We start from the raw sequence: 23,104 nt of genomic DNA, 5'->3' as shown, positions 1-23,104 counted from the left end.
GCACAGAAGACTCACGTTCTTCCTGAAGCTGTGGTTCTCGGCGCATTCTGACTCATCCTGCCAAACATCCGTGGTGTTCTCCCACATCTGCCACGTACCCTGAGCCAAGCAGCGTCTGTAGGCCCTTCCTGAGCTCTCTGAAAGTAAACAGAGCTTTAGAGGAAAGGTCAGAACACACAGCTCAGCTGAGCACGCTTTCAGGCCTTCCTCTCACCACAAAGCTGTGGAAAATCCCAGGGATTAGGGATTTTCATTTCCCTTTTGGGGGCTTATTAGAATCCTTACTGTTTATTTAGGATGGAGAGAAAAACACAGAGACCTCTGAATTTCGTAACACGCCATGATCCTCTAATGTCTGTTGTGTTTACACAAAGTCTCTGGAGTTAGAATAGTCCCTGGTGACTCAGAAATGTTCTAACTGAGCTAAGGTGTAGCCCAGCTGGGGGACATGACCTCTATCTAGTGACACTTCCTCAGAGGGGCATCTCCATCTGATGCTCACAAGGCAGAAGGATGAAGGGGAAGGTGGTGGGCATGAGGCAGACAAACCAAGGTTGAATTCCACTCTGCCACCTACCAACTTTGTGGCTTTGGGTCTGGTCCTTCTGCTGTCTTAGTCTTCTGTTTTCTCCATTGAAAACTGGACATAATAATGACACAGACACTCCCAGTTGTGGGGATGATTAAATGAAAGAGTGATGAGTAAAGGCTCTTCCCACCCTCACTGCTGATGTGTGACTCAGGGACATTTACTCCAGGAGCCATCCTCAAAGTCCCTCTTTTCTGGAGGATCACTGGTTGGACTTGCCTATCAGACATGGACATATTTTGGAACTTCCTAGTCTTGACCCTCTGGTAGCGTAGTGCCTAAGGTTCTTGACTGCTAACCAGAAGGCTGGCAGTTCAAACCCACCAGCCACTCCTCAGAAGGAAGGTTGGGCAATCTACTTCTGTAGTGATACCGCCTCGGTAACCCAAAGTGGGGTTGCTATGAGTCGGGTCCAACTCGACGCACATAACAACAACAACAGTCTTGATCCTGCACATATAGGCCCAAAATAGCAACTTATTTATTTATTTGTTTTCATATTCTTTTGTAGCTCACTTTATCTCCTCATGACAATATCATCTCCTAAGCTCAGACCTTCAGAAATACTTTTTTTTTAAGAGTTATTCTTTGCTCTAATCATAAATATATGACAAGTTCTTTATAGAAAATAACAAGAAATAAAAATGAAAAGACATAGAATTAATCACTCAGATAATTGCTATTACCATTTTGGTGTTTCTTCTTTTTTAACAATTTTTTTTTCATGATTTGGGTAAAAGTTCACAGAGCAAATTACTTTTCTATTCAACAATTCATACTCATTTTGTTTCATGACCATTGACTGCAATCTCTACAAAATAACAGCACTCTTCTCACTTCCTCCTTGTTTTTCCTGTTGCCATTTGAACTTCTTTCCTATCCCTTCCTGCCTCTTGTGCTTTATCCCTGGGCAAATGCTTCCCTTTTGATTGCATATTGTTGATTGTTCTAAGGAATTAGTATCTCTCTGTGCTATTGTTCACCTTATAGCCCTGTCTATTGTTTGACTAAAAGTTGAGATGAGGTGTGTTCAGTTCTGGGCCTGAAGGGTTTCTAAGGACCTTAGTCTCAGGGGTTCCACAGTCTCTATCAGACCAGTGAGACTGGTCTTTTTTGTCATTTTGAATTTTGTTCCACATTTTTCTCTCACTCTATCCAAGATTTCTTATTGTGATCCTTTTCAGAGTGGTCAGCAGTTGTAACCAGGCACCATCTAGTTCTTCTGGTCTCAGGGTTGTGGAGGCTTTGGACTAATTTTTGCTCTGCATCTTTTATTTTCTTCACTCTTCTTTTCTCTGGACAGGGAGAGACCAATAGTTGTACCTTAGATGGCTACTCACAAGCTTTTAAGACTCCAGTTACTATTCACCAAAGTAGGATGTAAAACATTGTCTTTCTGGACTATGTTATGCCAATTGAACTTTATGTGCCCCCAAGACTAGGTCCTGAGCCCCCAGTGATTCAGTCCCTCAAGGTATTTATTGTTCACTGATTGGATGGAGACTGTTGGACTCTCTGAGACTATGACCCTTAGTCACCTTTCAAGCCTGGAACTGAAATCATCTCCGTGGCTCAACTTTCAGCCAAATAATTGCACAGATCTATAAAGTGAACAATAGCATTAGGGTGGTACACACTCCTTAGAACAATTAACCATTTGTGATCAAAAGAGCAATATATTCCCAATGGAAATAGAAAATATAGTGAGGAAATATGATGAGTGCTGTTATATTGTGGGTTTACAATCAGTAGCATAAAATGTGTATGAATTGTTGAATGGAAGACTGATTTGCTCTGTAAACTTTCACCTAAATCACAATAAAAGCTAAAAACAACAACAAAAAAAAGTTATGGCTAAGAAGTTTTCATAGCTTTTCCCCCTTTGCTACTTCGCTCCAGTCACACTGGCCTCCTTGCTCTTCATGAAACACGCTGGGCATGATCTCCTGGTAGGCCCTTTGCTCTTGTAGATCTCTTCCCTCTTGAATATTCTTTCTCTGTTGTCTAAATCCTTTAGGTCTTTTAAGCAGTCACTAAAACATCACTTGTCAATGAGGACGTCCTTGACCACCAATTTGCAATTGCAATTCACTCTTCCACTGCAATACTCTCATCTCTTCCCCACTTTTACTCTATTTTTTAAAACATATCATATTCAAAATACTCTAAACTTATTATGTTTACTGATTATTTCTGTCTCTTCTGCTAGAATTTGAACCCACCCCACAGGAGAGTAATTTTATTCTGTTTTGGTCACTAATATATTCCCAGCACTTAAAAAACAATGCCTGGCACACAACAGGTGCTCTATAAATAATTGTTGAATGTATGAATGACAATATTGCCACCTGAAATGTGTAGCACTTTGTTTTCCATACCAGCAGAAATGTTCCATGCTGAGGATGCAAAGACCAATAAGGCACAGTTTAAAGCCTAGCAGGAAGAGGGGACATGCAAATAAAAAGCCATAAAGTGTTGTAAGTACTAAGATAGAAGACTGTAGATGTATATGAAATATAAGAAAGGCAAGGGACCATTGTACTTGTGGGGAGAAGTCAGAGAATTTTCCTAGAGGAAAGGAAGATTGCAGCTAAGAATTCAAGTTGGGTTTGTAGGCAGAAGAGGGTGGGTAGAACCTTTGTGGCATTGTGGGGTGAAGCACCAACAGAGACACCTAATGGAATGGTAATACCTGGGAAGGGAGGTGAGAGAGAGTGTTAGAGAGATCAGCAGGGCCATGTGACAAGAGGCATTGCACACTCGTTTAAAGGTTTCAAGACAGGCATCTAACATAATCTGATTTGTGTTTTAGAAAATCTTACTGAAGATGGGTGAGTGGATTGGGTTATAGGATGGGTTGGAAGGAGACAAGACAGAGGCAGGGACCAGTGAGGATACCAGGGAAGAAGAGATGATGGTGAGCCTATACTAAGGCAGTCAAGGGAGGCGATGTACCACCTAGATGAGGGGTGAGTTTGAATGAGGCCAGGTAGAAAGTGAGATAATTAATGAGAAGAATATAGAAGAATAGCTTGTTTTCGTCTCCTGCTCCATTTTCTACTCCTCTCTGTCCTTTGATTTCCACTCCATCTTATGACAAGTCTTGACCATCCTATCACCAATACTGTTCTTTAATCTTTCTCCTTTTCCCCAACTCCTTCCCTCTACCAGAGTCCAGGCCCTCACCATTGCTTTTCCTGGACCACTAGAGTAGCTTCCAAACTCACCTCCCTGATTCCATTCCATCCCTCTGATCTAATAGGCATATGCCATCAAAATTCGCTTCCCAAACTGCAAACCTGTTATGTCCTTCCCATACCTTTACCCCTTCATTGACTCTGCAATTTTTTTCTACAGAGGAAAGTTTAAAACTCTGAGTACACAAAGTTTAAAACTCGTAATACACAATTTACTTCACAATTAGTCCCCACCCTCATTTAGCACTCTGGGTTGTGGAACAGTTAAGCACTCAGCTGCTAACTAAAAGGTTAGTGGTCAGAGTCTGTCTAGAGGTCCTTTGGAAGAAGGCCTCATGATCTACATCTATAAAATCAGCCATTGAAAAGCCTATGGAGCACAGTTCTACTCTAATACATGTGAGTCCCCATCAGTTGGAGTTGACTCAAAGCCAATTCGTTTTACTAGTTTATATTCCACTATACCCTGTAGCTAGCATAGTGCCTAAGGCACTTGACTGCTAACCAGAAGGCTGGAGGTTCAAACCCACCAGCCACTCCTCGGAAGGAAGGTTGGGCAATCCTACTTCCATAGTGATACCGCCTCGGAAACCCAAGGAGGGGTCGCTATGAGTCGGGGCCGACTCGACAGCATATAACAACAACAACAACAACATACCCTGTATTTACCATTGAGCTCTCTCCCAACTCATGCTATAAGGTTTGTTTCTCTATTGTCTCACAAGAATTTTTCTTTATCCTTTCACATTTATAAGGTGTTCTTGAAACACACTCCATCATCTCCACATTCTCTTTTCCCTACAGGGACCTATTTGGATTCCAAAGATTTAATGAATAAAACTTTGAGTGGAAGAGTGTGGTAGTTCAGTTTGTATGTCAACTTTCACCCAGCCCCTAGAGCCTGGCACTTTGACCTTGGAGTTCTAGCCTCCCGATTTGTTAAGAGAATAAACTCATGTTTGATAAAGCCATCCCATTTGTGATATGTTTCTGTCAGAGTGCCACTAGGTACCCAGAACAGAATATGATACCGATAGAGTGGGGTCCTGCTCTGACAGATAACCTAAAATGTGGAAACAGGAGTGGAGTGCGTCCTTGATCCGAGTCCCTGGCAGAGAGACCCTGGCATACGGCATGAGAAACAGCAGGAGCAGAGCCAAGAGACCAGCATAAGAGACAGCAGTAGCAGAGCCCACAGACCGGCATTAAACAGCAACAGGCTTACCAGCCCACAGAAGAGAAAAGCCAGGTGCCACTGGGAAGGTGGCTTCCTGGTGGAGTGGGTTGCCTTCAGTCATGAATTGGTAGAAGGGACCGGCACAAAATGGAGTAGCAGGCTGGCCAGCCCATGGAGCAAGAAAGCCAAGTGCTTTTTGGGCAGGAAGTTTTCCAGCAGAGTGGGTTGCCTTCGGCATTAATCAGCAGAAGTGGAGAGACCAAGGAAATGGAAGCAGAGCTGCCTCAGCCTGAAAGGATAGGACCATGGCCTTTGGGGGTAGAACCACCATAGCCCCCTAGGTTTCAAAGAGCCAGGCCTTCACCAACTTGGTTCTGGAGTGTGGGCTGCTCATTCATGTAAGCCAGTGGGATGGAGCCATAGCCACCACCCAAAAGTGAGGGGGTGGGGCTGCCATGCCCAAGAGGGAGAGGAACGGGGCCCACCAGGTCAAGGGGGTGAGGTCACCACTTAGAGGAACTAGGGGACTGGGACCATCCAGTGAGAGGGATCTGTACAGATGCCAAGTTGACAAGGGGTAGAATTATGGTAGTTCAGTTTGTGTGTCAACTTGGCTGGGCCTGGTTGAGTGGCTGGGCAGCTGGATGTAGTATTCCCCATGATGAGACTGGTAATCAACTTCATGGTGGAGTCTACTGTGAGCATCTGAGTAGCTGCCTTAGGGAATGTGGTCTGCTTCCTGTATATAAGCAGAAGTCTTGGGGAATGGTCTCTAGTTTATGGCACGCTTGGACCCTGCAGGTAGCTGTGTTGTTGTTCAGCAGTCTGCCATGCTCTGCCAACCTTGGGACTTCAGTTAATGGCCTGCCTTGTGGTTTGGTAACATTGGGGCTGTGCCATTTTATTTGTCGACCTTGGGCTTGTTAGACTCAGCAGCCAGTAGATGCCTGAGTGAAGAGATGCCTCTGGCTTAAGTGGGCCGGGAGCAAGAGGCAGAACTGAAGCCCAAGGTCGAGGGGCTTTCACCCAGCCCCTGGAGCCTGGCACTTTAAACTCAGACTTCTAGCCTCTTGAACTATAAAGGAATAAACTCCTGTTTGATAAGGCCATCCCATTTATGGTATATTTCTGTCAGAGCAGCACTAGGTAACCAGAACAAAGAGTAACTTTTTCTCGTTTGCAAAGCATATCCCTGTTTGTACTCTCCAGAAATCCGGAACATATTTTTTAAGAGCCTTTAATTCAACTTCTTTGTAAGTTTGAATTTTTTGTTTCTCTTCAAGTGAAATGGATCTGTATTTTTAGCTCTTGGGAAGGTACAGTTAGAGGAAAATGATCTTTCCCATGTACTCTGGGGGAGACCTTAGACATTTGGGGCTTTAAACACCTAACAGAACTCAAGGAGCTCAACCTTCAGTGACCATTTACTAAGCACCTAGTATGTGGCAGCCTCTGTCTGTGCTTCCTTACTTATTCCTCAAATTATCCTTGTTGTTGCTGCTGTTGATTCTATTCTGACTCATGGTAACCCCATGTGTTACAGAGTAGAACTGTTCTCCATAACATTTTCTTGGCTGAAATCTTAACAGAAGCAGATCACCAGATCTTTGCTTTAGCTGGATTGGTTTGAACTGTCAATCTTTAAGTTAGCAACCAAGGGAAAACTGTATGCCACCTAGGGATCTTTCTGTGAAGCAGCTGGTGGGTTTGAACCACTGACCTTCTGGTTAGCAGTCAAATGCCTTACCCCCTATGCCACCAGAGCTCCTTAAAAGAAAATAACCTTAAGATTTAGGTATTATTCATTTCTCTTTATAGATGAGAAAATTACAGCATAGAGGGCTCCAGAATTTGCCAAAAGTTTCAGAGTGCAAGCAAGAACTCAAACAGATAACATGTACACTAATGTTCATTCTAGTATGATGTACAAGAGACAAATGGTGGGAACAACCTAACTGTCCATTAACAGTTGAATGGATAAACAAAATGTATTATATCCATACAATGAAATATTATTCATCCATAAAGAGAAATGAAGTCCTTATACATGCTACAACATGGACAAACCTTGAAAACATTATGCTGAGTGAAATAAGTCAAACACAAAAGATCAAATACTATATGGACTCTCTTATATAAAATACGTATTAGCTGCTGCTGAGTCAGCCCCCAGCTCATGACAATCCCATGCATAACAGGATAAGACCATTGTGATCCATAGGTTTTCACAGGTTGATTTTCAGAGATAAATTGCCAGGCCTTTCTTCCTACTCCATCTTTGTCTGGAAACTCTGCTGAAACCTATTCAGCATCATAGCAACACACACACCTCCACTAACAGAAGGGTGGTGCCTGTGCAAGAGATAAACTAACTGGGCATTGAACCCTGATCTCCTACGTGGAAGGTGAGAATTCTATAACGAACCACCACTGGATGAAAAACATTTGAATATGGATAGTGGTGATGGTTATACAACATAGTGAATGTAATTAATGTCACTGAATTGTACACTTAAAAACGGTTAAAATGGCAAAAGTTTTGTTATGTATATTTTTGCATAATTAAAGGAAAAAGTCTCAAAGTGTAAATAGATGGACTAGGGTCTTACCTCCAACCTCCTGGCCCCCAGCCCAGTGTTCTCCCCACATCACTGAGCTGGCTTCCCACAACTACTGTTCGCTTGAGTCATTCAGACCTTCCAACCTGGCTAGCTCACTGCTACCGTCCCTTCTACCTTCTCATATACCTCACGTTCTCATGTTTCCTGGGATGATTCCACCTGTTCCATCAGAGAACAGTTCCATAAAGTATGTCCCTAAGTCTCCTACACAGAAATTTACCTTCTAAATTCTCTGCACTAGAGACCTCAAAACATTAAAACCAAAGTTTCACTGATGTGATGATTTACTGAGCTGAAATTAAAAATGAATTATCATCTTAACTGCTCAGAAATTAATTCTCACTAGGTTTTGTCTAGAACTTTTAACCACTTATGTTTCTAGAGAAAAGTTTTACCTGGTCTTAGATTTGCCCATGGTCTAATAGTCAAAGGCAACAGAGTTTTAATCAGGAATTGCTTCTTCACCCTTCCAGAATAAAACAGCCAAAGCATCTGGGTACTTAGGTTGAGGCTAGGGGAACACTCTTATTATAGATTGAATTGTGGTTTACCAAAATACGTGTTAAAATCCATAGACTCCAGACTTCCTGGAGCCATGAAGGTTGGACAAAACAATAAAACCATTGCCCTGAGATAATCTTTATACCTTAAACCCAAACTACCCCTGGATGTCTTCTTAAAACCAAACAGTAATTTGGCTTAACTAGTAAAAAATATCTGTCCTGAGCATTGTGCTCTTTTAAGATCTATCTATATGGGATCAAAGTGACAACAGCAACTCAACAATCCTTATAGAAACAATAGAAGACAGGCACAGAGCAATCCCTCACAGATACCCAGACACTATAGGAGAGAGATCCAACGGATCTATCAACTCAGGACCATAGCACTGGGGGACACCAGACTCAATTGGCACAACAAAATACGTAAAAGCCTTGTTCCTCTTCCCATATTGGTGAGTAGCAACTGGGGTCTTAAAAGCTTTCAAGTGACCATCTAAGATGCATCTAATGGTCTCTTAGCATCAGAAGAAGAGTGCAAAAAAATAATAATAAAAAAAAGACATTTGGAAACAATTAGCCCTAGGACACGATGGCTCTTGAGACCAGAAGAACTAGATGGTGCCCAGCTACCAATGCCAACCACTCAGGAAAGGATCAAATCTGGAGATACAGGATAGAGTAGGAGTAAAAAACGTGGAACAAAATCCAAAAACTCAATAATGACCAGAATTACTGGTTGGATGGAGTCTGGTGAGACCCCCAATACTATGGCACTAGAACACATTCTGCGCCTGGAATAAAGCTCACTCCCAGGAGCTGGCTCTCAGCCCAATAGTTAATAAGATGTACACGCAGACCACTCAACCCAGGATGACACACACACATATTCTATGGTAATACATCCCTTGGAGCAATCGACCACAGGACACCAGAGGACCAACATCCAAATTGAGGAAAGCAGGACAAACAGGAGTGCATAAATATGAGGGGAACAGGGTTACTGGACAGGGAGGAGAGGATACTGGGTTAGGGTTGGACATGGTAAATGGGGAGTGAAACTAAATGTACACATAACGTTGAATGTAAAACAAACTCTTAAAAAATAATTTTAAAAAAGTGACAACAGCAACTCAAAAGATTAGAGAGGAACTTTGGTGGGGGATTGGCAAATTTATGTTAAAGGGGGAGGAACAACTCAGAAAAGGAGGGTGAGAATGATTACACAATTCAAAGAATGTAATCAGTGTCGCTAAAAGTACATGTACACACTGTTGAATTAGTGTATATTTTGCTGTATAAATTCTCAACAAAATAGATAAAATTATGTTAAAAACCATGTTAGAATCTTAACCCCTGTACCTGTAAATACAGCCCTTGTTCTAGTTACCTAGTCCCGCTCTGAAGAATATACCACAAATGGGATGGCCTTAACAAACAGGAGTTTATTCTTACAATTTTGAGGCTTTAAGTCCAAGTTCAAAGTGCCAGGCTCTAGGGGCTGGATATAGGCCCCTCAACCTTGGGGTCCAGCTCCACCTCCTGCTCCCAGCCCACTGGAGCTAGAGACTTGTCTTCACTCAGACAGCTGCTGGCTGCTGAGGCTGACAAGCCACAAGGTTAACAAGTAAAAAGGCACAGTCCCAATGTTACCAAACCACATGGCAGGCCATTAACTTAAGTCCATTTTAAGTCCCAAGGTCGGCAGAGAATAGCAGGCTGCTGATCAATGACAGGGCTACATGCAGTGTCCAAGCATACCATACGCTAGAGACCATTCCCAAGGCTTCTCCTTATATACAGGAAGCAGACCACATTCCAAAGGCAGCTACTCAACCATGGAGTTGATTGCCAGTCTCATCCTGAGGAATAACTACCACCAGCTGCCCAGCCACTCAACCAGGCCCAGCCAAGTTGACACACAAACATAACTACCACAGCCCTGTTTGGAAATAGGGGGTTTCTTTTGTCATGTTCATGAGGCCATATCAGTGGAGGGAGGATTCTAAATCTAATCACTTCTGAGTTATAAAAATATACAAATAGACACAGAGACATACACATAGGAAGAAGAAGGACATCAAAGAACGCCAGGGATTGCTGGCAGACAACAAAAAGTAAGAGTCTCACAGAAGAACTTGGCATGACTGAGAACCTGATTTGGATTTTTAGCCTCAAAAATTGTGAGAAAATAAATTTTTATTCTTTAAAGATTCCCATCTTGGTGTTTCTGTTGTGGCAGCACTAGGAACTAAGATAGCCCTCTTGGTTTGCTAGTAATATTAACTTCCTTTAAACAAAATAAGTGGTTAAATTTGCTATCCAAGTACTATGGGGCTGAAAAGCACCAATTCAGTGGTGCCTCCTTCCTATGCTTATAAAAATCGACTTACCATTGAGTTGATTCCTACTCATGGTGACCCCATGTATGTGAGGGTAGACCTTCTCCACAGCGTTTTCAGTGACGGATTTTTCAGAAGGAGATCATCAGGTCTTTCTTCCATGGACCCAAACTTCCAAGATTTCAGTTAGCAGTTGAGTTTTAAATCTGTTCTCTTCATCTAACAAGCTAAAAGTTGTGCGGATGTGACCATCCCAATCTTCCTTCTCTACCTCCTCCTACTCTCCAATACAGTAATAATTCTTGTTCTTCCTGTAGGCAAATTCTGGGGTAGCAGGGGGTGTACTCTATAGTCTTCAAAGCAAAGAGCTGTTGTATAAATGAAACATCCAGTAATAGAATCTCAGAAGACAAGAGGAGAAGCAGAGAGAAGAAAGAAGATGTATTACTGAATGTTTAGAGGGGAACCTTTTGCAGGTAGAAGGGACATGAAAAAAACACTTGATTTGAGACCTCTACCTACCCCCTGGCTGATCTATTAGGAGGGATCAACCTTTAAAGGAATTTCTGGAAATTTGTAAAATATGGCTTATTACCTTCACGCCACCAAGGTAAATATGAAGGGCAAGGAACTGAGACATTTCCTGGAGAGGAATGAGGCCAGCACACATATTTATCAAATGTCCCATTACAAAATATGTCTGTGGAGAGAAAAAAAAAAACCAAACCAGTTGCCATGGAGTTGACTCCAACTCACTGACCCCATGTGTGCAGAGTAGAACTGTGCTCCAAAAGGTTTTCAATGGCTGTAATGTTTTGAAGCAGATCCGCAGGCTTGTCTTTTGCAGTGACTCTAGATGGGTTTGAAACACCACCCTTTAAGTTAGTAGTCAAGTATATTGATCTTTTGAGCCACCCAGATACATTGTGGAGAGAAGAGGAGTCCAAGTGAAGCTGTGTTGAAGGACAAGGTTTTCAGACCCAGAAAAAAGTAACCAAGAGCCCAGAGCCCACCTTCCTGGCATTGGAAGCTGATGGGACCTGTGCAGGGACCAGATGGGTCTGGAATGAGGAAGGAAAAGGGGGTTGGACAGGAATACTTAATGCAACCCCAAACACTGTGGCTTTGTCTACCCAAAATGACCTCTGGCCAAGGTCCAATTATGTGAATATGTACGTCACACTGATTTTGGTTTATTTTACATGAACTGAACTCTCACAGAAACTTGGGTTTAGAAGGACACTTGAAGGTTCAGCCAGTGGCCTTCTGTTCCATAGTTAACTAAATAGTTATTAAACTTTCACCAATTAGATCCCAGAGAAACTTCACCCTATGAAACATGCAAAATGACCAGTCGATCTTAGGTCACCTGTGGCATTACTGAAGTTTTATGAATATCCAACACAAGAAATACCTGGTCATATTTCTACATATGAAAACTACTCTAGTGATCATTATTAAATATTCAGATGAAGCACAGGGGATGTGTTAAACCAGCACTTGGGAGGCTACAAACATAAGACCAAGCCTTATAGGTTTCTAATAATCAAATGAAGGAGTGGTTTCAGACTGGGTCCCAAATTTCTATACTGCAAACTCCTGACCCTGGGAATAAGCATCATTCCCCACAAACTGCTCTCTATTAGGCTAAAATTCAGCGCCTACTTGGAGTGAACAGTTAGGTTAGTGGCATCTATATGCCTACAAATGCAGAAGTGCTAGGTTACAAGCTGAGTTTTGGCACTTTTGATGACCTGGCTGGCAAGACCTCATCTTTGTGAGGCAGGTGCTCAACTGACTGAGCTGCTAGCAGAATGGCTTCAGATGTAGAGGACTTGTCCTGCTCAGCCCTCAGAAAACAGTATTTCCCAAAGTGGGAGGTGGCTCTTATAACTGATCCTGCTGCCATCAAGTAAATTCCAACACATAGTGACCCCCATTGGGTTTCTGAGGCAGTAAATCTTTATGGAAGTAGATTGTCAGGTCTGCCTTTTGTGGAATGGTTGGTGGGTTTGAACTGCCAACCTTCTAGTTAGCAGTCAATTGCTAAGGGCACTGCACCTAGCAAGTCTTAATTATCCCTATCTGGGATGTAGGAATTTTTAGAGGGAGAGGGCTATGGCCTGAAGCCTGGGAATATCTTCAGATCATGAAAAGGAATGGAGTGTTTATAGTCCCCATCAACCTCCAGACCTCTAAATGAAATAATCTGAAAGAAGCAGCTGGGGAGAGAATGGGTAGCTTTCACCTTTGATTTCCAGTACCCAGAGGCAATGGGCCAAGGCTTCTTCTCCTTCTCCTCCTCCCCCTCCTTTATTTTTTGAGGTGGACATGCACATCTAGATGCACACAGAGTCAACATGTGGACAGAGAGGCCAGGGAATGATCAAACTATTAAAACATTTGCTAAAATGCTCCAAACACTGTAGACTTGGATAAAAGAAATGTTACTACTCAGATTCAGTTAAAACCCTGGAAGACTAGTAAAGATCTCTTATCCCTCTGTCTCTTATAATAACTTATAACCCATTGTTGTCACATCAATGCTGACATATAGTGACCCAAAAGGACAGAGTAGAACTGTCCCATAGGGTTTCCAAGGCCATAATCTTTATGGAAGCAGACTGCTTCATCTTTCTCCCTCAGAGGCTGGTGAGTTTGAACTGCTAACCTTTCAATCAGCAGATGAATGCTTAACCACTACACTACAAGGGTTCCTTCCTTCACAATAGATTTCCAAATTAATTCACAAGTCATTAATGTCATGTGAGTGTGCCGTGACAGGCTGTCTTTTTTATCAAAGATGGCAATACCAATATACATCCCATCACATATGTCTTTTTTATAATGAGAAGTGGGGGTCTATATCCCTTCTCTTTAAACTTGTGTAGACCTTTGTAGGGAGCGCTGGTGACATTCTCATGCACTGAACATATTAGAAATGATAGTGTGTGACTAAGACTAGGTCGGGAGCTCTGGTGGCATAGTGCCTAAGGCACTTGACTGCTAACCAGAAGGTTGGCGGTTCAAATCTACCAGCCACTCCTCAGAAGGAAGATTGGGTGATCTACTTCGGTAGTGATACCATCTCGGAAGTCCAAGGAGGGGTCGCTATGAGTCGGAGACAACTCGATGGCACATAACAACAACAACAGAGGCTATGTCATAGAAGGCAATATGGCCTCTGGTGATGCTTGTTCTTGGAACCCAGCCTCCATGCTGCGAGAAAGCCTAGGCCATGTGCAGAGGCCACATGGAGGTATTCTGGCCAACAGTCCCAGCTAGGCTGTCAACTGACAGCAGATCAACCAAGAGATGTGTAAGGGAATGAATTAATGTCTCAATAAGCCATCCTCATTGTGCCCTGCCTGAACTCCTGACCCCAGAAACTGTGAGAGATAATAAATACTTACTGTTGTTTTAAGCCACTAAGTTTTGGGGTAATCTGTTACACAGCCAGCAATAACTAATACATGTGCTTACCAGAAGGTTCCTTGAGTAAGTCTCTCAGACACTTCTCTTTGTACTGTGCCCACTTCTGAGTTGTCTTCTCAAGAAGAGAGCCTGTAACCTAAACAGACAAAAATATGGTGACTTCCAGATAGCGGCAAACGGAAATGTGGCTGTGCTATCATCTTGTAACATGATTCTCAGACTTTCCTGCTAGAGTACCCCTAATGGCCTGTACCAAGAACAGAATGTTTTGGGCATCTTCTCATCTACCTTAAGTAATATCGTACGTGCATATTTTGTATCAACCCCATGATCTAATCATACAGATTTTAATACAAACAAGATTTTTTAAAAAGTCTTCAAGTGAGGTTGACATTTCAAAAGGATGCAATATACTCATCTTGAAGTTTCACACCATCTCAGACAAGTAGTTGCACACTCCTAAGACTGTGTGGATCCAAAAGAGAGAAGCATCACACTAAAAAAGGCAAAGTAATGTACCAGAAAAGAGCCGGGAGAGTTGCAGGGGCCTGCACCATCCAACCGGGGCATTGTGAGTCCAGAGGCAGACAATGGGTAGGTGGATGTTCTACTGTATACCAAGGCTTTGGATTTTTTTTTCCTTTCTGATGTTACCTGCCCTATTACATTAAACACACACACACACACACACACACTTTTGCCATCAAATAGATTCTGACGCATAGTGACCCCATGTTCTAGAGTAGAATTGTACCTTAGGGTTTTCTTGGTGTAATCTTACCAGGTGGTGCCTTTGGGTGAGTTCAAACCACCAACTTTTTGCACCATCCAGGGAATTTCCCATTCCATATAACCTTGGAACTATAACATAAACTGTTCAACTTTTCAGATAATTGGATTACCTAACAACTTCTAATTGAGTATTTTTGCCACTTTGTTTTTGTTTTAAAAGAGTCTTCTCTTCTACTGTTCAATTTACTTTTTTATTGAGCACATTTTACATGCAGTGTCTTGCAGTAAGGAGGATTTGAAAAGGATACAAAGATGAACAAGATACAGTCTTTGCCCTAACGTACTTAAAATCAGCTAAACATACTAATTGCTGCCAAGTTAACTGTGACCTCATGTGCCTCAGAGTAGAAATGTGCTCCTTAGGGTTTCCAATGACTGATTTTTTGGAAGTAGATTAGGCCTTTCTAGAGGCACTATTGGGTGGGGTCAAACCTCTAACCCTTTCAGTAGCAGTTGAGCACATTAACCAAACACAAGACAATTATATAATGGATTGGAATACAAAGTCAAGGGATATTTTTATCCTGTCATCCTCTGCTTCCAAACAGGCTTCTCCTCCTGTGGCTCAGTCCTTGGCATCATTGTCTTTTCAATCACAAGCTAGAAGCCAAGAGCCATTCTCAATACCTCTTCACCCTGAACCCACATTTAACCAGTCACCAGATCTGTCAACTCTACCTTCTAAATTCCTGCCCTGTCCAACACTGCTTCTCATTTCCCCCACCTCTGGCCTGGCACCACTGTCCACCCTCCATGATGTGCCAGAGCATAAATTTGAGCATAGTGCTTTTATTGTAAAGTCTTACAGTTATGCCCTACAGACTCAAGATTCAACATTTCAGCCATCTCCATCCCAAATCTCTCCACATCTGTCATGCTCTTTCATGACTTTGCATCTTTGCTCATCCCACTTTACATCTTTGCACATCCCACTGGTACTTATACCCCCACACACACCCACACTTTTCATCAGGTTGACTCTTCCTTCTTCAAGGCTGAACGTCAAACCAAATGATCCTTAGGAAGTTGTACATGACCACCTCTCTCCCTTGAGAGAAGTATTGAGCTAGTAACCCTTCTCAGTGCCACTGGACCCCACACATGAATTATTCCTAGGGCCCATCACACTGTATTGTCATTGGTGATTCACTTGTCTATCTCCCTTACTGCTCCATAAGTTTCTTAAAGACTGAGATAAATCCTTCACCTCTGAGTACAAGCCTCTAGCAAAGGCAAGAGCCATCACCCTTGTGTTCCTTTGTTTTACAACTAAAGAAACAGAGGCACAGTGTGGAGTGGAGAATGGCTGGAGGTGAAGAATGCAGGGTTAGGGTTAAATATGTGATCTGGGATAAAATTACTCAATTAACCAATTTACTTTGAGGTTTGTCTCCTCTTGCAAGGAGTAACAAACTCAAATGTTTTCTTAGGCAAATAACCCAAAGGAATGAAACAAGACAACTGTAACAATAGGGAGAGGGGAAGCCTGTAGCTTTGGGGAGATACTTCATCTAAAGGCATTCAAGTTCAATTAAGCAAATACACACACACACACACACACACAAACCATCTATTGGTCTAAGGGCAGCCAGTTTTTAGCTCATGAGTAACTAGTCCAATCTACCCTCTCCCTTTACATCACATTTGGTAATGCAGAGGGTCAGAAAAAAAATGAAGGAACCCCTCAATGAGATAGAATGAAACAAATGCCGCAACCATAAACTCAAACATACCAATGGTCATGAAGATGGCACAGGATCAGGCAATGTTTCATTCTCTTATACATAAGGTCACTATGAGTTGTAGTCAACTTGATGACAACCCACAGCAACAATAGAAATCCCTCTCCCTTCTTTGCCCAGATGCCCTCCTTCCTGACACCCCCCCCACACACACACACACACTGTTGATCTCTTGATGAGGTCTGTGGATGGTTTTCCACAGAGGATCAAAAAGTATTTTGTCTTTTCCAGAGAATCACAAAGTCAGTGTTTTGAAGAAGAACTAGTATAGTCATCACTGGACCAGAGGTTCCCAAACTTTCTTAGTTCATGGTGTCCTGAGAGTCTCAGTAATTTTTTCCATAGCATTCTTAGACCAAAAGAAATATCTAAAGTCCAATGTATTAAGTTGTTATTGTTATTGTTGTTAGATGCCATCGAGGAGGTTCCAACTCATAGTGACCGTCTGTACAACAGAACAAAACACTGACTGGTCCTACACCATCCTCACAGTCACTGCTATGTTAGAGCTCCTGTCACAGCCACTGTGTCAATCCATCTCATTGAAGGTCTTCCTCTCTTTCACTAAACTATCTTACCTAGAAATATGTCCTTCTCCAGGGATTGGTCCTTCTTGATAACATGCCCAAAGTACATAAGACAAAATCTCACTACCCCTGCTTCTAAGGAGTATTCTGGTTGTACCTCTTCTAAGACAGATATATTTCTTATTCTGGCAGTCCATGATACAGTCAGTATTCTTTGCCAACACTAACATTCAAATGCATTGATTCTTCTTTTGTCTTCCTTATTCATTGTCTAGATTGCACATGCATCTGATGTGATTGACAATACTATGGCTTGGGTCAGGTCATGGTATTATTAAGTAGGTAGGTTCAAACATCTCAATAAATAGGGATGTCTTAATGATTTAGTGCATATTGGGCATTACACTACTTCTCCAATCTTAGAATCAGATTGGACAATGCCATCAATTACCTGTTCTAAATAGATTTTTGTGTCATACTTGCTTTTTATCACTGCAATGGCAAAACATTCGATTTTGTAACAATATTATGGCAGCAACAGAAATGCAGTGTGATCTAATGAAACTGTGAATGACTTCAAGCTAGTAGTTTACACAGGGCCTGGTAGATGTCAAGCATCACGGTATTCCCCTTGAAATTTTAAAATATCTGACACCATCCCTGTGAATTCACAGCAGCACCCTGAGGCACTTTAGCACACACTTCGGGAACCATGGGATTAGCCAACAAGTCAAAATAATGATGATGAAATAACTGACATTTATCCACTGGTTTCAATCTCCAGCGATTTCTCAATCTCTACTAACAATATCTCTGTGTTATGGCCCCAAAAGTAAGATGTAAATTCATTAAATAAATATTCTAATCAGTCCATAACTGAACCCATATTGTTTTTATAAATCCAGCAGATACATTGACAATTAAATAATAAGCTTCCAGAATTCCCCAAATCATCAAAGGAAGATGCTATTTTTGAATAAAGTATTATTCATGGCCTCAGGAATCTAACTGGAATCTAGCTGAGGAAGAGAATAAAATCAGCCATCTACATGAGCTAACCCTGGACTAGCATTCCCTTACCCCTCTGCTTTTTGTCATGGCTAATGTACATGGTCAAAAGCAGAAAAACAAGAATCTCTAGAAACACTGCATTTGGTACATCTAAGAGTCACTTTGTCTCCCCTGGTCATTATTCTGAAGATCTCAAAACACAAGAAGCACATTCAAGTTCAGTCACAGCCAGATTTCCAGACAAGTAATGAGGAAAGAACATATGAGTGGCTTTTTTTCTAAGAGAAAGTCCAACTCAATCTTGATTCCTCCTTCCTTTGGGCCACCAGCAACTACATCTGACTTATCTGAGAAGGAATTAAGGGAAAAGGTGGGAAAGATCTTCTATTACCTCCCTTTAAATAAATCTTCAATATTTCTTTGTCAGGGAAGAAATACAACTCACTGTAGTTAAAACAGAAATTACAGATAAACAAAAAGAAGGAAAGGTGGAATCATAATCTTATTATCCAGAAATTACTATCTTCTTCCAGAATCTCCTCTCTGTATATATAAATTCTTTTTCCTTCTTCCTTTTCTTCTCTGATTATTTTAATGAAGATGAAATTATACTATGTTGTAGACTTTCTTCACTAGGAAATATAATATGTTGCAAATATATTTTTATTTCAAGAAATATACTTCTAAAACAATTTTAATAGCAATATAATAGTCTACAAATAGATGTAACATAATTTATTTTTTTAAATCCTCTAGCAGTGAATATCTGCATTGTTTTCAGATGTTTGCTAAAAAGAAATGATGTTGGAATGAAAATCTTTAAATTTTTGAACACAACTTTATTTTCTCAAAAGAAATTCTTTGAATTGGAATTTCTGGGTCATAGTGTATACATATATTTTAAGGCTTTTGATAATGTACTGCCAAACTGTCTTTCCTCACCAAATTTTTTTTAACTAAAAAAATATGTACCATTTTACACTACCACAAGCAATGTATGAAAGGGCCACAATCTCTTTCTCAAAGAGCCTTAGAGGGTTTATGCTTTTATGATGCCAAAGCAACTGCTAATTGAGTTAAATGAGGGGTGGTGGAGTGAGTATAGAACTATTTCCCCACTTGAACTTTAAAACTAAACTGTCCCTGAGAATTTCTTATTAAGTGAATTTTATGAAGACTTCCTGCCAGAAAACACGCCACAACCATTTATATTCCATGTAGGGAAAACATCTACAAGCAAAATTCATCATCAAAGTCTACACAAAGCCACATAATATAAACATCTAGAGAAAGAAACGGGGCTTAAGGTGGAGAACCAAGAGGACAGTCATCAGAATTATTGACGCATGCTAGAGCACAGACCGAACAAAGAGGCTCTGAGAGCGAGTGGCTGGCGGAGAGTGGGAAGGGATACTGTTCGTGGGCATGTTATCAGTTATGAAAATCCCACAGCGAATGGGCCAAACTATGGAGTTGCCAGTGTTATAAGCCTACCTGAGACACTGCAAATTCTACAGCTGTAGAATATAAATATTCATATGTCAACAGCTTCCAAGGAATCCATGGGAGAAAGAACACAGGACTTCAAGTACCCTGGATAGCTGCAACAGCTCCATCTCTCACAAGCTACATGATTGTGGGCAATCATTTAACATAACCCCCTGAATCTTAATTTCCCCATCTGTAAGATGGGATCCAGTAATCATATTTTTCTCAGAGGCTTATTGTAAGGTTTAAGCAAGATGATATATATGGAAGCATGTTACAATAAAACCCAAAGTACTTTAGTCCCTGGGTGGTGCAAACAGTTAAGTATTCATCTACTAACTGAAAGGTTGGAAGTTTGAATCCACCCAGAGGCACTTAAGAAGAAAGTCCTAGTGATCTGCTTCCAAAAGGTCACAGCCATGAAAACCTATGGTGTATAATTCTACTCGGACACACATGGGGGTCACCATGAGTCAGAATCAATTTGACGACAACTGGTTTTGTTTTGTTTTAAATAGTAGTGCCTAAGGCACTTGACTGATAATCAGAAGGCTGGTGATTCAAACCCACCAGCCACTCCTCAGAAGGAAGATGAGACAACCTACTTCCGTAGTGATACTGCCTCAGAAACCCAAAGAGGGGTTGCTATGAGTCAGGTCCACCTTGATGGCACACAACAACAACAACAACAACAGCATCTCAAACCAAAAAACAAAACAAAATAACTCACTGCCATCGAGTCAATTCCAACTCACAGCAACTCCCATTGGGTTTCCAAGGCTCTAAATATTTGCAGAAGTAGACTGCCTCATCTTTCTTCCACGAAGTGGCTCATGGATTCAAACAACAGGGCTTTTGGTTAGCAGCCAAATGTCTTAACCACTACACTACCAGAGCTCTTTACTGTTGCACCTAGTAGGCAATTACTATATGTCTGTGGATAGATGGTAACAAAATAGGCAGTTAGCAGAACATACCCAGTTTTCATATGAGTTACTCAGAGAACTGAAGCAAGGATGAGAGTTCTGTATCAACTCTACCAACAATGGCCCAACCACTAATTGATTGGATCAGTGGGGCCAGAGACAGATGAGGGCCATCTGCCCCTCAGGATTGTCCTGATCACTCAACAAGAGGCTGGCATGGCAAGAATTGCTTAAAATAGAGTCAGTGGTTGGCCTCACATTTGCAGTCATGAAGACTTGAAGTTAGCCTCTGGGAGAATTTGGTAGGGGGTTTCCGCCTGTCTATGAGTCCCTGGGTGGTACAAACAGTTAATGTACTCAGCTGCTAACTGAAAGGTTAGAGATTCAAATTCACTCAGAGGTGCCTCAGAAGAAAGATTTTGTGATATACTTCCAAAAAATCAGCCACTTAGAAACCTATGGAGCACAGTTCTACGCTGACACACATGGGGTCTTCATGAGTTAGACTCAGTGCCAAGGCAGCTAGTTAGTCCCAGGCTGTTGTTAGGTGAAGTCTAGTCAATTCTGACTCATAGCATCCCTATGTACAACAGAACAAAACCCTGCCTGGTCCTGCACCATCCTCACAGTCTTTGCTATGTTTAAGCCCACTGTTGTAGGCACTATGTCAATCCATCTTGTTGAGGTCTTTTTCTTTTTTAATTAACTCTTTACTTTACCAAGCATGATGTCCTCCTCCAGGGACTTGTCCCTTCTGATAATATGACCAAAGTACATGAGTTGAAGTCTCACCATCCTTGCTTTTAAGGACATCCTGGCTGTACTTTTTCCAAAACAGACTTTTTTCATCCTTTGGGCAGTCCATGGCATATTCAATGTTCTTTGCCAAAACCATAATTCAAATGTGTCAGTTCTTCAGTCTTCCTTATTCATTGTCCGACTTTAACATGCATGTGAGGCAATGGAAAACACCATAGCTTGGGTCAGGAACACCTTAGTTCTCAAAGCCACTTGCCCCAGAGAATGCCTGATACGGTGAAAACTGTGTGGGATCTGGGACTGCAGCCTGTATGGGGATTCCAGGGGAATCAGAATTCCAAGAAAGGAAAGAAAATAGGATTTCTGCAAATAGGGACTAACTCTGTCTATCAGTCAAACGAGAAAAAGAGTTGTTCTTCAGACAATGGAACTGAAATTCATTCAAATCATGGCCCAATAAAAAAATAGAAAACATCCTTAAAGCCCTTCAACATCATGCCATGGATCTACATTTACTGGCATGGAAAAATGTTGCTCAACCTCCCTGAGACTCAGTTTTCTCATCTTAAAATGGGACTAGAAAAAGAGAACCTCCCTCACGTGATTGCTGAGAGTGTGAAATAAGATAAGAGACACCTGGCACCAGGCTTAGTGCATCATATGTGCCTAATTAAAAAAAAAAAAAAAAGTTGAGTTGTTAGCGCATTGCATAAAGAAAAAAAGCAGATTGCAAAAAATATGTATAGTATGAGCCCATATATTTTTTTAAAAGATTGTATGTAAATAAATGGTAGAAATATAATCTGGAAGTGTAAGTCCCAAATTATGAATGAGGGTGATCTCTGGGTGGTGGAATTATAGGATTTATACATTATATTTATACTTTTTTGTATTTTCTTTTCTTTTTTTTTTTTTTATTTAAACAGTGAGTATTTATGTTTTTATAATTAAAGAAGGGAAGGAAGAAGGAAAATGGAAAAGAAAAAAGAGAAAGGAAAGATAAGAACAGAGTCAGTACTTCTTGTATTTATTTTTATTTTTAAAACAACGAGCATTCTATACTTTTATAATAAGAAAGAAAAGAAGGGAGGAAGGAATGGAAAAAGAAAGAGAAGGAAAGGAAAAATAAAACAGAACAGAGCAAGCAGTTTTACCTAAATGCTCAAACCTGAAAGAATAAAAAAGGCCCATGGGAGAATACATGCAGCAATTCTAAATGGTATTTTCTGAGTTCCCGCCAACATGGGAAAATACTTGTAGTATGATGTAAAGGGGAAACCAGGATATAAAATGTTTAATGTATCATAATTTTAGCTGTGTAAAAAATGCATAGCAAAAGGATTTGAGGGAAATAGGCTAAAATATTAACAGTGATTACCTCTAAATCCTAGGATTCTGGTTGATCATTATTTTCCTAATAGTGTTGTGTATTTCCCAGAATGCCTACAAGAGACCCACATTGTTTCTATAATCAGAAAATATGCACAATCCATGACAATAATAATAAATAGTAAACTGCTCTTACTTGCTTGATGGAAACCAGCAGCAGCAGGGTGAGGAAGGGCCTTACTGGGGCCTGGAGAGGGAGCTTCCTGTAGGAGGGAAGAGGACTGGTCCTCTGCGTCACAGGGGTGCCCATCCGAAGCCCATGGGCTCCAGGCAACGGCACCGCTCTTCGCCTCCCAGGCCCTGCCCTATTCAGTCCTGGCCTCATCGTCCTCACTGCACTCTCACAAGCATGGGCACATTTCTCTACCCGTCTGCGATGTACCACAGACAGCCTCCTCTTGCATTCCTCTTTGTATAAGGAAGCAATGTTTGCACAAATCCCCGTCACGCCGCTGAGAGCGTCTGAACCCGTCTAGAGAGATCTACAGAATCGGCAAATTTTCTCATCAACAGTGCTTCATCCCCCGCCCTGGCCCCCCCAAAAGCAAGGAGATTTTTCCCAGACCTTCCCCAAGTCAGCTGCTCTCTGGGACTTCCTCAGCAGAGGCC

The 23,104-nt window shown here is 41.5% G+C and overlaps 1 protein-coding gene across 1 annotated transcript in view; it reads right to left on the bottom strand.

Annotated features, from left to right (window-relative positions):
* Nucleotides 1-22,820, bottom strand: part of GLP2R (glucagon like peptide 2 receptor) — a 119,231-nt gene extending 96,411 nt beyond the window's left edge. The window contains exons 1-4 of the mRNA XM_007948028.1: nucleotides 22,632-22,820; nucleotides 13,910-13,997; nucleotides 11,022-11,126; nucleotides 16-137 (exon numbers count right to left, since the gene is read on the bottom strand). Coding sequence (XP_007946219.1) covers nucleotides 16-137; nucleotides 11,022-11,126; nucleotides 13,910-13,997; nucleotides 22,632-22,820 — 504 coding nt within the window. The remainder of the gene's footprint in view (nucleotides 1-15; nucleotides 138-11,021; nucleotides 11,127-13,909; nucleotides 13,998-22,631) is intronic.
* Between the last annotated feature and the right edge of the window lie 284 nt (nucleotides 22,821-23,104).

Source organism: Orycteropus afer, unplaced genomic scaffold (assembly GCF_000298275.1).
Source record: "Orycteropus afer afer isolate SDZICR_OR568_19922 unplaced genomic scaffold, OryAfe1.0 scaffold00199, whole genome shotgun sequence".
Taxonomy (NCBI): Eukaryota; Metazoa; Chordata; class Mammalia; order Tubulidentata; family Orycteropodidae; genus Orycteropus; species Orycteropus afer.
Note: the sequence above shows the minus strand (reverse complement) of the source record. Positions and strands in the feature narration are given on the sequence as shown.